Raw genomic sequence first — 16,413 nt, 5'->3', positions numbered from 1 at the left:
CCATTTATAGTTTAAATAATTTCAGCTGCTGGTAAAGTTGATTAAAACCACTAATAGTGATAGTTTTGTACATGTTACTGTATTTTATGACAGTATTAATCTATTGTCATCATTGAAAAAATGCTCTTGTGAATCTCATATCCTAAGAAAATCACATGTAAAATCTCACATTTTAAACTCTCTTCTAAAGGAGTTTTAAAACAAGTTTTATCCTACTGATAACTGAGCTAAAGAAATGAATCCTGACAAACGTATTTTTGTAAGATCTATTTTCACATTCATTAGAAAGGGAAAGGAAGAAAGAAATGTAATCTGCACTGTGTTTGTTTCCTTGCGACTGAAGGGGGGGGGGTACTCATAAAATCTGAGATGGAGAAATATAACTACAATTTATGCAAGTTGTTTCTTTCCAAATTCCGTTCTCAGGCTGAAGCTATCTCTTCTCCCTCCATCTCATGTTGCTTCCCAAGTTACCACTTCCTCTCAAATATTTAACTGCCTTTACGTTAACTGACTTATGCTATAAATATTATGGTGTTCTGTGGACTGTTCAGGTTAGTTAATAAATTTGTTAGTATTAATAGATTTAATACGCCATTTTAATTTAGTTTGATCACTTTTATTCTCTACACAATTCAACAGTCTTGGATTCTATGTTCCCAAGACAGGGATACCTGAATTTGCAAGTCTTCATATTCCTAACTATGGGCCATGCTCACTGGAGCTGATGGAATCAAAATATCTGAAAGGCCACTAGTTTTTCAGCCCTACCCCAAGTGATATGGCAGTTAACATGGAGAGAAATGCCTGTAAACTCTGCTAAGTCTATGGGCTAAAGTGACATATAAATCAAAGACTAAATGAGTGAATTTATTCTAAGTGAAAAAATGAGTGCTATTTAAATCACAAGAAGATACAGTGCCTGGATATGATTTATGGTAGGGGCATTTGAGATTATGAGATGAAAAGGCAAAAGAGTAATACCCCACTATGAAACAGGGATTTAAAAAACAATGACATCTTGGAGCCCTGTGGTTAGACTTAATGAGAAAGACTGGACTGCAGTTTTTCTGATGGAAAGTCTGAACCAGTTCTAAAGCAGTACTGTCTCATACACCAAATTTAAGTAATACAATTAATATTTACACACGTTTCTGCCAATTAATATGAGCAGGGAGGGATGAAGGGTCAAGATACTCACATTTTCTCTTATTATCTTGTTATTGTGGGGTGTGATACCCCACAGATTCTGCTCTGCTGTATATGGAGGTTAATATAATTCTCAGTACAATATTCAGTTTATTGGTGCCAAATGTCCTTCTTTCATTTGTTTCACTCGTTTTCAATCCTACGTTGCACTCTTCTCCATTGCCAGCATCCCAGAATGCTTTGGTCTTCTCACCTCTGCTTGTCCTTTCCCCCATCAGTCTAGCTTCCTAAAATATTAATATGTTACTCAACTAGCAAATCTCCTCAGGGCAGTTTACAAAATAATGATTTTACTATCTAATCAGCCAACATGATGTCAAAACATTTAAATAGTAGAATGTTAAGAGCTGGTTCAATAAAATTTAAATAATGATAGCAAAGGTCAAAATAAAAATCAAAGACTGAATACCTGCTGGAATGGGAAGGTTTTAGCTTGGCACCTACATTCTACTAAATGAAGATGCCAGGGAGATCTCTCTTGGAAGGGCATTCCATAGATTGGAGAAGGAGGCAGACTACTGAGAAAGTTTTTCATCTGATAACCTCTCACCCCACCATTGTAGGCAGTGGCACCCAGAAAAAAAGCTTCTGAAGATGACCTTAATAACTGGGCAGCATATCTAGCAGGTCAGTGACCTCCCTGGCTTGTATGGTTGCTGTCCACTCTTCTATACTGTCTTCTTCCTCTTTGTTTCCCTTGGTGTTTTCTCTACTACTTGTCAGCTTTAGGAAGGACATGAATTTAATGGATGAGTAAATGACAGAATTCTGTCGTCTCAAAGCTTTCCATGAAAAATAGCAGGCTCAACTTTGTTTCTCTTCATTTGCATTTGATGGGATTGTACTGGACATATTGGATCTGCACCGCCAAGATGTTTACAGGAGCCTCAGTGTCCAGAGGTAATATGCCACAGAATGCCAACTGCTGGAGGACAACAACAGGAGCAATCTCTTAATGTCCTTCCTGTGTGCTTCCTGTAGGCACTTGGTCTGTTAGAGGGCTGGACTGGATTTTGGAAGATTGAGGTTCCAGTCCCCACTGGGCTAGACTTTCTTCCATCACCCTGATCTATTTCACAGGCTTATTGTGGGGATAAACTGAAGAGCCATGTATGCTGCTTTGAGATTAAGTGTTATACTAAATGCACAAATAATGGAAATTAGGATGCTAAATTATATAGACCAGTGCCATGATCTTAGGGCTTTCCAGATAAGGCATTTTCTTAATTAAAATGTGCCATTTTGAAATAGTCACTATTTTCCATCAAGTCTTTCTTTTCCATCTATAAATAGACATCTTGAGAAAACTGATACCTGTTACATCAAGGAGAAAGTTATAAAGCAGGCTATCTTGAATGGCTTCTTTAAAAAAAGAATTGCCTAAAAGCTCACTTTTAAAAGGAGGCTGGGAGCTTTCCTAAGGAGGCTGAGGGCTCCCAGCTAGCAGGTATGAAATACAGGGTGCCAAAGTAAGCATCAGATGTTGGTTGCAATTGTGCTGTTTTTAAAACAGGTTTGAAATACTGTGAGGTTAGAAAGGCCACTAGATGGTTCTAATTTTTCAATACGGAAAAAAAACCTAGGAGTCTTTCTTCATTGCAGAGAATAAAAGTAAAATAATAACAGGTGGAAAAAAGTAATAGCACAGTAATCTGTGTCATGAGAAGGCTTGAATAAAAAGGTTTTACCTGCTTTTTTTAAATATTGCTGATATTGGATATTGCTGTGTTACTTGTGGAAAGGGAATGAAATGGCACTTCATAGGTCACTGTGTCCAGTTTTGCTCCATGATGTAATTAAGATGCACAAAGCCTAACTCCTGTAAGATTCTGAAGTGATATTTCATACTGAAAGTACACTACCAAAGAATATCATAGGTATACTAAACAGAAACAGTGACCTAAGCTGGGATTTCCAAGAGACAGCTTGCTTGAATATGGAAAGTGTGAGTTTGTGGTGTATTTTTGAGTTGTATATAATTCTTGCTTTGCAAAACTAAATGTCTTACTGAAGAAAAAAAAAATAGAACTAATAGTAATAGATGTACATGGAGGTGCGCTTGTGTTTTTAAAAGGTATATAGGAGAGGAGTATTTCTGATGGATCTGTTCAGTTAATTTAATGTTGAGTAATCCAATTTTGTAATGAATTTTTTTTAAATGTATGCTTTGGGTGAATGGAAGCAAAAGGGAAACAGTGCAGCATGGATATAATTAATGTCAAAAACTGGAGGGAAAACTCACCTATCTAACTCCCCCCAATAAGATGGAAGAATTGCTTTTGCCTAAGGTGGAAGATGAGACTTTGATAATCACTTCTTAATGGGGAAGGGATGTTCTATTTCAAGATTTCTACAGCACTGAATAGGTGACCTCCTCAACATTTTTGAATAAAGGAATTCATCTCTTAAAGTACTGGTGCCTGTTTGTAGCAAAAAAGAATTGGTCCAATTCAGAAATTATTATTAAGAACACTCTGTCTTCTAGGAAGATTGTGATGCTTGTGGAGAGGGTTACTTTCTCTGACTCATTTCCATTACCTTTCAAACCTCTAATATTTCTTCTGCAAGATGCTTGGTATTGTGCAGCCATGTCAGTCTGCACTGAATCTGATATACTTGATCAAGATTTTTAGGTTGTGATCCTAAGTAATTACTTTTAGATAACTGGAAGGAATAAATGGAGCCCTTTCTATTCTAAGGGACTTCAAAAAGTAAACTTTTTGAATGACAAGTCCCAGAATCTCCTTGCTGTGCTGATTGGGAGTTTATTAGAGCTTAGTCCAAAACCATCACTTTTCCAAGCTCTGCCTTTCCATCACTTTTTGCATATGTGTTATGTTGAGGCTACCTTGAGTGTTGTTCTCTTATCTTAGAAATGTTTCTCTATGGAAATGTCTAAAAGATGGGAAGACTCATTTTCAGTGTTTGTGTGTGAAAGGTTTTTGTACTTATTTTAAATTTAAGAGCCCTTTGAAAATGCTCTCTTATTTTGTTCCTTCTTTCTAAATTAGCTTATTCTACCATTACATCTGAAAAACAGATAGCATTATCATTATTATTATTTTTTGTTATAATTTTCCAGTCCAGACTGTGACCATTTGATTATTTTTGCAGCACATTTTGCTTTAAATTCAAGTCAAAAATCAAGCACATAATTTTGTACCAAGAAGTACAAGTTGTTGAACAGATTTTGAGTGGCATAATTTTATAAAGTTATTAATACTGCAAAGCTAGCCAGAATTGATTTTTATTCTCATAATTTTTTTCAATAAACAGAATGTGAATGGGGATATTATCTGTGTGTTTTTACTAGCAATATGTTGGAATATGTTACTGTATAGATGCCACCTTGACATTATCAGACTACTTTAGAAAACAAGACAGGGTGGTGCTTGGTGACCTGTTTGTGGCCTTCCAGGAGACACGTGAATTGCCACTGTTGGAAATTGGACAAGCTGGACTTTTGAACTGATTCATCAGGGCTCCCTTTGTGTTCTTATGTTTAATGGACTTCCTCCTCTGAGACTATATGGAAATATAAAGCTCTTGTTTAGTGTGACTAGTATGTTCAATTTGCATTCATTCCCCAAAACACCAAGGTATTTGTTCTGATCTTTCTTGGTCAAGATCCAATAGTTTACTTCTGCATCCAGTGCCAATGGAATCAGAAATGTTTTCATTTCCCCCTCCTGGTGCATGAACCTTGCTTGAGGAAGTTTTCCAGCACCTGGGACCAGGCTCTTAGGATACAGAGCGGTCTGCAGAAGGCAGATTTCAAATTCTGGCAGTAGTAGTGAGATCCAGAGGAAGTACATCATTTGATCCATTTCTGTTCAGAGATTTAACTGAAGAACCTTACTAGGTTACTGCTACAGTTAGCAGAGAAGGTAGTTTGCATTTCTCAATTTCGGAAGGGCTAATGTTTATAATTAGCTTTTTCTGGTAAAGTGCTAATCTTAGATATCTTCACACCAGAGTGATGGCTTCTTCCTGCCCACTGCTTTCCTCTCTCCTGTATACAGTACACTGTAACTTTCAACTGGAAATAATCTTGGGGGGGGGGGGGGAACACCCACAAGCTCTAATGGAAGTTGTAAGCAGGAAAATTGTGCTCTATTTGTGCCTGTTTAATTTTAGAACTTTACATTTTGCTTCATGGTAAGGCTGCCACTCTTCTGGGAACCTGTTAACTTCCTCTTTCATGTTTAGATTTTTTCAAGAGTGATTAAATTCAGAAATGATTCTGTTGGATGAAGTGTGTTAGTATGCTGGTGTAGGTTTGCACATTTTCAGGTTACATAGGACTCTTTTTATTTTTTAAGGCAGGAAAGACAAATATTTTTACAGTTTGAAAACATCCTTCTCTGCCTTGCATATCCAATGAAAGTTATCGAACAGAGCACGTCAGATCTCTAACAGACCCATTTGTAATTCCAACTTTTGGAATGTTGTCTGAGACACATGCAAAAAGTACTCACAGGTTAATTTTTTGTTCATTCTTTTATTTTTCAGGTTGGCCTTCCTTCTATGATGTGATTGCCTCTGACACAATTACATTCACTGATGACTATGCCTTCGGGATGCACAGGGTTGAGACAAGCTGCAGTCAGGTCAGTTTAGAGACAAAAAGGCCATTCTAATGTTAAAGGTTACAGAAATTGTCGTAGTGGCCACAGATTCTCTCACCACATCTAAAGATTTGCAAAACTTTTCATTACTAGAAGTACTAATTAGGGTTGCATGATGGGTCACAGGCATGACAGCTGGTGGCTATAAGCTAAAGTCAAAGTGCTAATGAGAATCTGTGTTTTTCTGTGGGGTAAGCATTATTTAACAGAGCATACATAAATGGCTGGAATCAGAGGGCTCAGAAATTGTCTTCCGGGATGGCATCCTTTCAAGATTCACCTCTGAACTCTGCTCTCTTAAGGCTAAATGCAAATAGTTTAGACGGATGTTGGGAACATTAGACTGACTATAAGTGTACTGATTCCATCGTTACACATTGCCAAGGAGCTATACTGACAGAGCTCCAATAGCTATTCCCAGGCTATCTGTTTGGTCATCTCTGAGTCCCATCTGCCAAAATAACCAAGTGAATAATCATACCAGACATTGTCAGTTTTTCATTATCTGTCTCATTACTTTCATCTATTGTCATCGCCAGCTTTCTGTGGCATTAAGGACTCAGTCCTCACTTATCAGGGAAAAGGAGTTGCTGGCTTGTCAGTTAGTGGAAATGCCTGAGTAACTCATGGCCAGTTTTGTCCGTTGGAGATGCACCAGCTTTAATCAGAACTCAAGCCTGCTCTCTGAGATTTTGTTTTAGACCAGTGCATGTGGCTGAGAATCTGTTACAGAACAAAGATAAAGGAACTTTGAACAGGCTGAGCTGCTCACTCTTTTTCAGTTAATTTTCCTAGCAGAGCTGATTGGGAGAACCAATCTATGTATTATTAACTACTAGTTTCTGGAATTTGTGATCATGCCTTTCACGCTAGACCAGGGGTAGGCAACCTTTTTGAGCCAGGGGCCGGGTTGCTGTCTCTCAGACAACTGGGGGGCCGAAGCCAAAAAATAAATAATTAAATAAATTTTTAAAAATTTAAATAAATAAATAAACCGGGACAAATGTTGGACAACATTTTCAAATGGTGGACCCTTTTTTTAAAAAAATGGAGGACACGCAAAAAAATTTGCTGATTTTTTAAAAAATGTTAATATAAATGCATGTTTCTGAGGCACCTATAGACAATTGCCCCCCAAAGGCCCCAGCGGCAATCGGCGGCAGGACCGGGCGGGGGCCGGTCCCAAGGCCTCGCCGGGCCGCATCCGGCCCGCGGGCCGCAGGTTGCCTACCCCTGCGCTAGACAGTCTCAAGGCAGTTCACAATGATCACAAAAAGAAAATTATAATATTATAATATAACAATAATGAACAACAACAAACCAATTTAAAAATAAAAGCAGCAAGCCAACAGTTTAAGAAGTATCTAAAATTATTGAAGGATCTCAAGCATTCTTTGAAGAGCACAAGAAGACAGGAGATACTTGCTTGGCATCTATAAGATTGTACCAGGCAAAAGCAGAGACTTATATCATTTGGGCCCTCTTAAATTGCTGCTTCTTCCCCCATGCATAGCCAGGCGAACAGTTTTGCTGCCCCTTTTCTCTTTGGTGGGACGATGAAAACTAGTTGTTTTCCTTCTCCAGCTTGGAAGAAGTAAGCTAATAGAGGACTCTGTGCTGGGAGATTATTACTCCAAGGCAATCAGCACAGATTTAGATTCCTTTGGTGGTGGCACATTGCAGGCCAGATATGGGGTTTAAGTTTTCACTCCTTGGTGAAAACTTTGAGGCAGTACTGGATAGATTTACCCACTGGAGGAGGTTTCTTCAGAACGATCCAGCAAACCTTATCAGTGGATCAGAGTACCCAATCTTGGTCTAATTTGAATTGCAGAAATAATGCAGTTTGACACCATTTTAGCTGTCATGGCTCAGTGCTATGGAATCCTGTGATGTGTAGTTTGTTGTGGCACCAGAGCTCTCTGACAGAGAAATCCCAGCATTCCATAGCACTGAGCCATGGCAGTTAAAGCAATGTCAAACTGCAGTGATGATTAGACCCTTGTTGTAGTTGGTTTATCAGGACCCTCACTGGGTACTCATTTTAGGGCCCAAGACAGGATGTGATGGGGCATTTGTCACAGGCATTTAATGGAACTGAGGTTTTTTGCTCTTTTGTAGTGTTCATTTTCAAGGCCCCATAACCCACATGATTTAAATTTAGCTAACAATGAGCTAAGAGTTTCTCTCACTGCAATTGGTTAATTTTAGGAGGTTAATTTTAGTGTCATCTTCATTTCCCAGTGGGGGATGGGAGATTGGTTTTAGTTACCAATAAGGAGTTTATCATATGAGACGAATCCTGTGAAGAAATTAGATTTAAAGTGAAAACAACCCACTTTTATGGGTTGTTTTTCGGACAACATTTGTGTGAAAGAGAAATAATGCAAAAATAACGGGAACAGAAAGCCGTCAAAACCCGTTCCTTTTTACTTCTGGGAAATTCTGAGAGTAGAAAGGAGTGGTTTTTGTTGGGTTTCTGTTCAGGTTATTTTAACATTATTTATGTTTCCTCCAACATATCTGAAAAACAACCTGCATTTGCAGGTGTTTAGCAGGTTTAAAAATCCCTTTTCTGCACAGGATTTGCCTGCATGTGCCTCCGTGTGATAAACTCCTAAGAATCAGGAGTTATATAAAAAGATAGCAGTAGCTGCTTGAGTTTTGCTGAGTTTTGCCAGTTGTTGTATCCACTCATTCTGTACTTTTGAGGACTATTACTGCGATTTCTTGGATTTGCACTAGGCATTTTGAAAGAATGCTTGTTTGTTTGTTTTAAAACCAGGGACACATTTTGTTGAGCTGAGGTGAAAGTGTTATTTCACTGATACACTGATGAACTATAACTATAAATAAATAAATGAGAGAAAGGAGGAAGAGATCTTTTGTTCTGATATGTCTTCGATTTGAAAAGAAACCAACTCAAGAGGTAGGATAAGATGTTGAAGTTGGTACTGAGAATTTCCAGAGAATAGTCTGGAACAAAAGAAACATTGTTTGGATACACGGTATTTAAAAAATGTGAGAACTACAGCAATAAATTCCACACTCTTAAGGAACATTTGCCCATTTGGAGGAGTTGTTGATCTACATTCTAAGCCATCCTATTCTTTCAGACCTCTTCTAATTGTCTAATATAATGTAGCATAACAAAACAATCAGCAGCCTCTTCTTATTGTTAAAGTATTATCCAGTTTCACAACCTTACAGTTATAGAAAGGCTGTGATTTAGAAACTTCCTCCTGTGGTGCAGTGCACTGATTTTGATGGGACTATACCAGTATGTGATCAGGGTGCATTCATCCTACAATCATTTCCTCCTGTCTCCATAGATCTAACAACAGAGATCTTGTAGCCAGCTGCAAGAATACAATGGTTTCATTACTGTCAGGATTTGCAATGGGAGTTTGACTTTGTTAAACAGAGAATAAAATCCTCCTCTTCTATAAAAAATAAAAATGCAGCAGGTGAAAAATTAAGTAGTCTTTCCAGAAAAATATTCTAGCATCTGTTTTCTCAAGTGCAGTCCTCTCTCTCTTTGAAATGCCATTGGTTCAGGAAAAACATAAGTGCTTGAGACGAAAATTACCTTACTGTAAAGCAAAAGCATCTTAGGTATCATCTGTGAAACAGCTTTCACAGTTTTATTAGAAATACATCATAGTACAAGTATGTGCAATGTCAGATATTGGTGATTTGTTAATTTGAAGTACATTTAGGGAATAATATTAAATTGGTTGCACATTCTCTTTCTTTTTCCTTTCCTGTTTGAGGGCTCTTTTCTTTGTGAGTTAACTGTAGATTTGATTATATCCATAGAAGCAATAACATTGTTTAATCATGCAGAAAAGAAAAAAGTACTTTGCATACTGATGTGCCATGACTAAGTTACTGGTCACTATCTGCCTAGAGCTCTCTTCAATTCGTAGCAGTGGGGTTTATGGGGTCAGGAACTCAAGAACTGTGCAGTCTGTGCACAGTTGTCATTTACAAGACCAACCTCACACAAGACGTTAGTTCAGAACATGGCGCCATACACATGGAATGTTCAGCCCCACATCTGGTGGCTTATCCATGTGGTATAGCAAGTATGGACTGAGTTGTGAGTTAGGCACCTTGTGAAATATTCACACATAGGTTTGATCCTTTACTGAAATTGTGTTATATCTCTCTCTTCGGCTTGCTTCTAGCACAGAGCAGTGGCATAATTATCACTTCAGTTACGTCTGCTTGCTTCAAGGGACAGCAAAATGTGTGTGTGTGTGTGTGTGTGTGTGTGTTCCTACCTGTGATAGCAACTGGGGCAACAAAATGTTTTTGTATGTGTGTCCCTGCCTGTTGTAGCAAATGCAAATTATTGCCTAAATCAGGGGTTGTAATTGTGTGGCCCTTCAGATGCTGCTGAACTTCAAGCCCTAGCAGCCCCAGCCAATAACCAAGGGAGTGGGAGTATACTCCCAAGTATACTGGGAGTTGCAGTTTAAAAATATTTAGATGACTGCAAAATCCCTGGCCTGAATCTAGTTGGTAGTCCAAACAGAGTAGAGTCATTTAATTAATTGCTAAATGCCTACTCTAATTGGGACCAGCAATGGGATTTAGGCCAGAGGTGGGAATTATGCAGTTCTCCTGATTTTTTTTGAACTACAGTTCCCAAGAACATTAGCCACTATCACTGATGGTGAGAGATGTAGGCAGTTGCAGTTCAACAACAGCTGGAGTGCCATAAGATTCCCACTCCTGAGTCAGTCCTGGGTAATTTCTGCTGAAAGACACTACACATTATAGCACTTTGATTCTACATTTTTGGTGAGGCACTAGAGTATTCTCACCAAGAATTCTAAATACCCCTCCCTAAAACCTAAAATATGATACAGCTTTGGGGCTGCAGGTACATGGAAGAAGTAATATATGATCCACTGAATCATCTTTACAGTCTCTTGACATCAATTCTCATGAGCATAGCATAATTTTAGAAAAAAGCAACCCTCCTGTATTTGCATGATTCACTGCTAAGAAAATACAGGATTCAATGTGCAAACTCATACAGTGCCACCGCCAGTGTTATAGCATTTCTTTTGTATAAAGCATCCTAGTATGTGTGAAATGGAATAATGCAGCCAAAGTTCTAGTAAATTCCAGAATTCTGCACACATTAGAAATGCAGTGAATAAAGTTGTGAGAAATCTAAAATATTATATTTGTGGATTGATCAAGCTTTGAGTGTAACTTTACTCTTCTTGGAGAAAATAAAATTAATTTTCCACTTCCCATTTGTGGTAAAAACAAACAAACCAAACACATTGTTTTACCTAAGAATATCAGAAGAACATTTTAGTTACTGACTTATGGACAGTCTACTTGCAATATACTTATTTTCATTACAGTCTAGGAGATTTGCTGAATGTCATACAAACACACATGAAGCTGCATATGTAATTCCAGAAAATGCCTAGATTTATAATGCTAGTTATAAATCATTTTGTGGTATTGTCAGCATTTTATGTTCAGCTCACAGCAGTCATTTGCTACTGATATTCCCTGCAAGAAAAAATAACTGCAATAACAACACCTAGGAACCCTCTTCTATGAATTTTCTATGGATATAGGATGCAACTTCCGCTAAGACGTGGCAGAAACGTATTAAGGAGTATTTGTAATTTCAACTTTGGCTAGACATTCAGAACATAATTCCTTAAAATGTAAACCTGATGACTAAATTTCTTAGCCTGAAATAGAGTTGACCCACTAAACTGCTAGAACTTACATGTTGACTTACCAATTTCCCATTGATTCAGTGGGTTTTATCTAATTGAAACTAACAACCCACATCAAGCAGGGGCAGACTGGTGGATCTGCCACCATGAGGGTAAAGAATCCACACAGTTTTATTGCCATTCTTCTGACATGACAGAGAACTGACAGGGTTCCCAGATTCAGGATTCGGTCATGAATCTCAGGGTCTGGCCTATCTTCCCCATATCTCAGGGGGAGGAATTTCAGGGGTAGAATATAGTCTTATGTGTATACCTACCTATCCACATGCATACATATATTTTCATTGTTTTGTTTGTTTTAATGATGCTTAATGTATCATTCTTGATGGTGTCACCAAGGCCTAACCCTTGTAACAGCACGAGGGCCCATCTGTTTGAGGGATCATCCCAAGGTATAAGTTTCGATGTTGAAATTTCAGGACCTAGGTTTGTCTGACCTGGCTGTAATTTGGCACCAGCAGAAGTTTCCATTCAATTAGAAGCAGCCCCAAGAGGCAGTGAAACCCAGCGTGTCTTCATCACCCCTACAGCCACCCCTTCACTAAGCTCCAGAAACTTATCTTTTTCATCTTGGTCCTTTTCCAGGTTACTTTATGTGGACATATATAGTGGGCCCTTCCCTTATGCGGGGGATCCGTTCCAAATCTCCCTGTGTAAGGGGAATTCCGCATATGCTCAAGCCCCATTCAAAAGAATGGGGATCATGCCCGTGGTGCAGCGTGGCATGGCACGACATGGTGCACGTGGGGCCGGTGCACGTGCCATGATCCCTTTCAGGGCACACCGAGCCTTCATCCGGCATAGTTTTCAGCGTATGCTGAAAGCCGTGTATAATGCAAGCGTACTGTAGTTGATTTCTGTGACAAGCTTTTTTCTGTAGTAGTTGTTATTGTTGTTGAACATTAAAATAATGCAAAGCTTAAAAACTTGGGGAAATTATTTTGGGACTCCAACTCACAGAACTGTTCTTTGAGGAAAAAAGGGGAGCCAAAAGGGAATTTTGTGGCAAATTTTAGTAGGCATTAGGAATTGGATTTAAGGGTTAGGAATTGTGCAGCCCTACAGACATTCTTTTATTGCAGTTCCCAACAGCCCTAGCCAGTGTAGCCCATGGTGAGGAATACTGGGGGTTGCAATACAATATTCTCATGTCTATATCACTCCTTAGAATAGAAGGCCATACTAAGGAGTGATATCTGCAAACAGATGAGAATATTCTGCTGGTTTCTAGCCTGTATTTTCGCATCACTACCAAGAAGAAATGGCTGTGACTGAAGCAAAAATTTGTCTACATTCCTCAATCAGAGCAACAAACTTTGAAGCATTTAAAACAAACCTCATTTGTCTGATTCAAGAGTCACCTCTGCTCTTGCAGCTTTTTGTTAGTGTTGTTTTCCTAAATGATAAATAAATGCAACTTATCCTTTATTTCAGTGTGGTGCTCACCTTGGACATATTTTTGATGATGGGCCTCGTCCAACTGGCAAACGATATTGCATAAATTCAGCTTCACTGTCTTTTGAGCCTGCAGAGAAGAACCAAGATGGTGAAGCAAGCATTAGCTCTACTTCTGCCCAACCAGAAAAGACAGAGCTGTAATAGTAAAGATCGTTCTCTGGACAGCTTGTGTCCCTACATGACTTATAAAGAATGTTATCCTAAATTGCCTTCTATCTTTAAAAAAAACCACCATGTAACGATATTCTGCACTAGCAATTCTTTTCTGTATCAAGATGAGGCCTTGAGTGCCAATGTATTTTGTTATGTAATCGTACCTAAATAATTGTCTACTTTTGTGCTTTGGGTAATCCCTTAGCAAGAGAATCTTTGGCTCTACGGGTTGTTACTTTCCATGTACTGTTTTGTTAACATAGGTTTGAATATAACCTTCCTTGGCTGCAAGGAGGAAGATGACAATTCATTTCAGTCAAGGCAGAACTGTAATATGTAACAGGATTTTGATAGCCTAATACTTAAGCGATTTTGGGATTTTGTTCTGATTTACAGGACTTGTGTAGCCAACCATCTAACAGTAACTACCACACTTTCTCAAAGTGGAAGCTTGGGGATGGGTTATTGTATCCAATCTGTACCATGGCTCAGGTTTCTATTAGAATCTTACGATTGTACTTACTGTTAAGTATGTGGTAATTTGCCTCCCACCTTGTTATTAATTCTTAATCAAAACAGAGCTCACTGTTATTGGGCTGATCAGTACAGATAGCAGATATTTGCCCTTTTCTGAGTATATTAAAACATCTTAAATTACAATCAGAATTTAAACAAATGTGGAGACCTGACCATTTTACACATCAAACTCTACAATCTTTAGATGCCTGATCTATCTGCTCATGGTAATAGCATTAGCTAATTTGTTTCAGCATGCTTCTTTAATGAGGGTCCTGCAAAATCACCAGCAGTGAGTGAAATAACATATACATGAACATTATGAATTTACTGTTTTGTGAGTCATGCCTTGAAGAAGAGCAAGGAAACATTAATTTGGGGCTGTTCAGAATCCTGTAATATCAGTACTGACTGGAGATTCTGGGAGCTGTAGTCCAAAAAGTAACTTTCCCAGGCTCTGCCTTATTTCATGGAAGCAAACAACTAGGACAGCCTTCATTTTACTCTGAAAGTTAATACTTCATTAGAGAGGTACAAACTTTCCTACAATCCTCTTGAAAATGTTTGCATAGGCATTACAAGGGATGTCATTCCTTTCTTCCAACAGCATAAATAGCTAAACAAATATGCTTACTCGTGTGCAAATTTACAGCAATGTGCTGCCTGAAAATACTATTTGTAGCTTCTGAACTCTTGCTCTTTTTCAGCTCCTATATGTGTACAGGTACACCAGTACACTGAGTACCCAAACAGTATTTCTAGAACAAAGAGGGACAATCAAAGCACTAAGAAATGCAACAAGGAACCATGATATCCAGAATGTGTGTGTATGTAGTTTACTGAGGATTGAGTAGTATATTTTAATGTAAATTTGTTTCTGTGCCTTTAGTGACATATTTTTATTTTAAAGTCTTTCAGGAAAGTGCTGCTTTATTTGAGGGCTGAAATTTGCTTTCTTACACGATTGGCATAACTATGCATTGCCTTTAAACAGCTTACATGGTTAGAACTCAGAATAGCTGCATTTTTTAAAAAATGTAGCACTATGGTACTGCTTATTTTGCCATTCAGTATCAAACATGAAATATTTAACACTGGCACTGTAACCAGTAAATTACAGTTACTACCTTTTAAGCCTTAGAGCGCAGTGGAGAAAAATGATACACTAATAAATAACAAATATAGCTGAAAAACAGACAGATGTAGGATTTCAAAATGCAGCCATATACATAGGAGAATAGTTGTGGTTAGCATCACTCTCATGGATGCAATTGCTCTCTAGTTTGAGCAGTTGTTAGTACATAAAGGCAAGCAATTTCTGTGTCAAGTCATTCTTGCTTTTTATTTTATTTTTATAAAAGGGCTGTTCTTATTCCTTGCCTTTGTTGGAAGAAAAGTGAGTTATCTCCAGTCACATTTTCTGACATAAATCTATAACGTGCAACATCAATGAGAATGTGGGACATTCATGGGGTTTACTTTTCAGATCACTGTTGTAGTAAAGGATCACTGTAGTATCAAGTTTCAGCGTATTTCTGTCTTGTGTTAAAGAAATATATGACTAAAACTTCAATCAGCAATAATGTCAGCTGTCCATTGGTAGATTTATACTTGCAGGATATGGAATGCAGTGAACTGAGTCAGTATGGCTAGGTAGATGTGATCTATGGAAGTGTAATACTATTAACAGTGGAAAGCCATTGTTCTTTCTCTGAACTGCAACACTGGGCAATGTTTTTCACTGTGAATGTTAGTAGAGGATATTAACATGACTGGTATTACAAAGCCTAAATAGAGGTCACTTACTTTATGGTCTTCACAAAAGATCTTTGGAGCACAATACAGTTGGGGAGAGTTTGTTGGTGGTTATCTGTTCTTTGTATTCCAAGGGTGCACATAACTACTGAACACAAATTATATAGGCATAGAAAACTATACTTTATAATACTCTGCCTATATTATATTGAGGGTTTGTAAACTATCTTCTGCGTATCTCAAAAGATATTTACAGGAAGAGAAAACTTTAAAAAATATTATTTTAGCATATGCCGTATACCATTTTGAATATTTGAACTTTTCCTCAGAATTGTTCTTTGCTTGTAAGGCATCAATGCTGAATTTTTAATGGAGATATCTTTTAATATATTTGCTGTACACAAATATATAATAAATTTAATTTATAAATAAATCCTACTGTCTGTGCTTTTGTTGCAATGTTTTGTGTCCCAACACAATCATCAGCCTCCTCTGCTTCGACCTCAGGCAACGACAGTGTGTATTTTGGATATCACACATCATCTCCTAATCTTTAGCCTCCCTTGGGAGAAGCAATTTAATAAGGCACACACAAATTCCCTGAACAGGTCATGACCCTGGAAAAATATTTCAGGGATCCAGATTTAACTTAGGGAAGGAAACATTTATAGAAGTATTCAACAGATACCACTTAACATACGATAAGAATTCTGCTAGAGAAATCCTAAACTGTGACAGAATAATTTGCCTGGAAACATTTTCTTGAGACTTGGTGTCTGAAAATGCAAGGTATGGAATACCCTTTTTATTTGTGGCTAAGGTTTCCTTGATAAATCACCTTCATGCATATGTGGGGGTGCAGGTTTTAGTGTTGTCATCAACACAACTTTCATGTTTACATCCCTTGAAAACGTCTA

At 38.0% G+C, this 16,413-nt stretch overlaps 1 protein-coding gene across 5 annotated transcripts in view; it reads left to right on the top strand.

Moving 5' to 3' along the window:
* MSRB3 (methionine sulfoxide reductase B3) overlaps positions 1 to 15,895 on the top strand; it is an 87,726-nt gene extending 71,831 nt beyond the window's left edge. For all 5 annotated transcript variants that reach the window (XM_042468861.1, XM_042468859.1, XM_042468858.1 and 2 more), the window contains 2 exons: positions 5,722 to 5,819; positions 13,049 to 15,895. In XM_042468861.1, coding sequence (XP_042324795.1) covers positions 5,722 to 5,819; positions 13,049 to 13,213 — 263 coding nt within the window. In that variant the 3' untranslated portion in view covers positions 13,214 to 15,895. The remainder of the gene's footprint in view (positions 1 to 5,721; positions 5,820 to 13,048) is intronic.
* The last annotated feature ends 518 nt before the right edge of the window (positions 15,896 to 16,413 follow it).

This window comes from Sceloporus undulatus, chromosome 5, assembly GCF_019175285.1.
Source record: "Sceloporus undulatus isolate JIND9_A2432 ecotype Alabama chromosome 5, SceUnd_v1.1, whole genome shotgun sequence".
NCBI classification, from domain to species: Eukaryota; Metazoa; Chordata; class Lepidosauria; order Squamata; family Phrynosomatidae; genus Sceloporus; species Sceloporus undulatus.
This window is presented reverse-complemented; position numbering and strand designations above follow the sequence as displayed.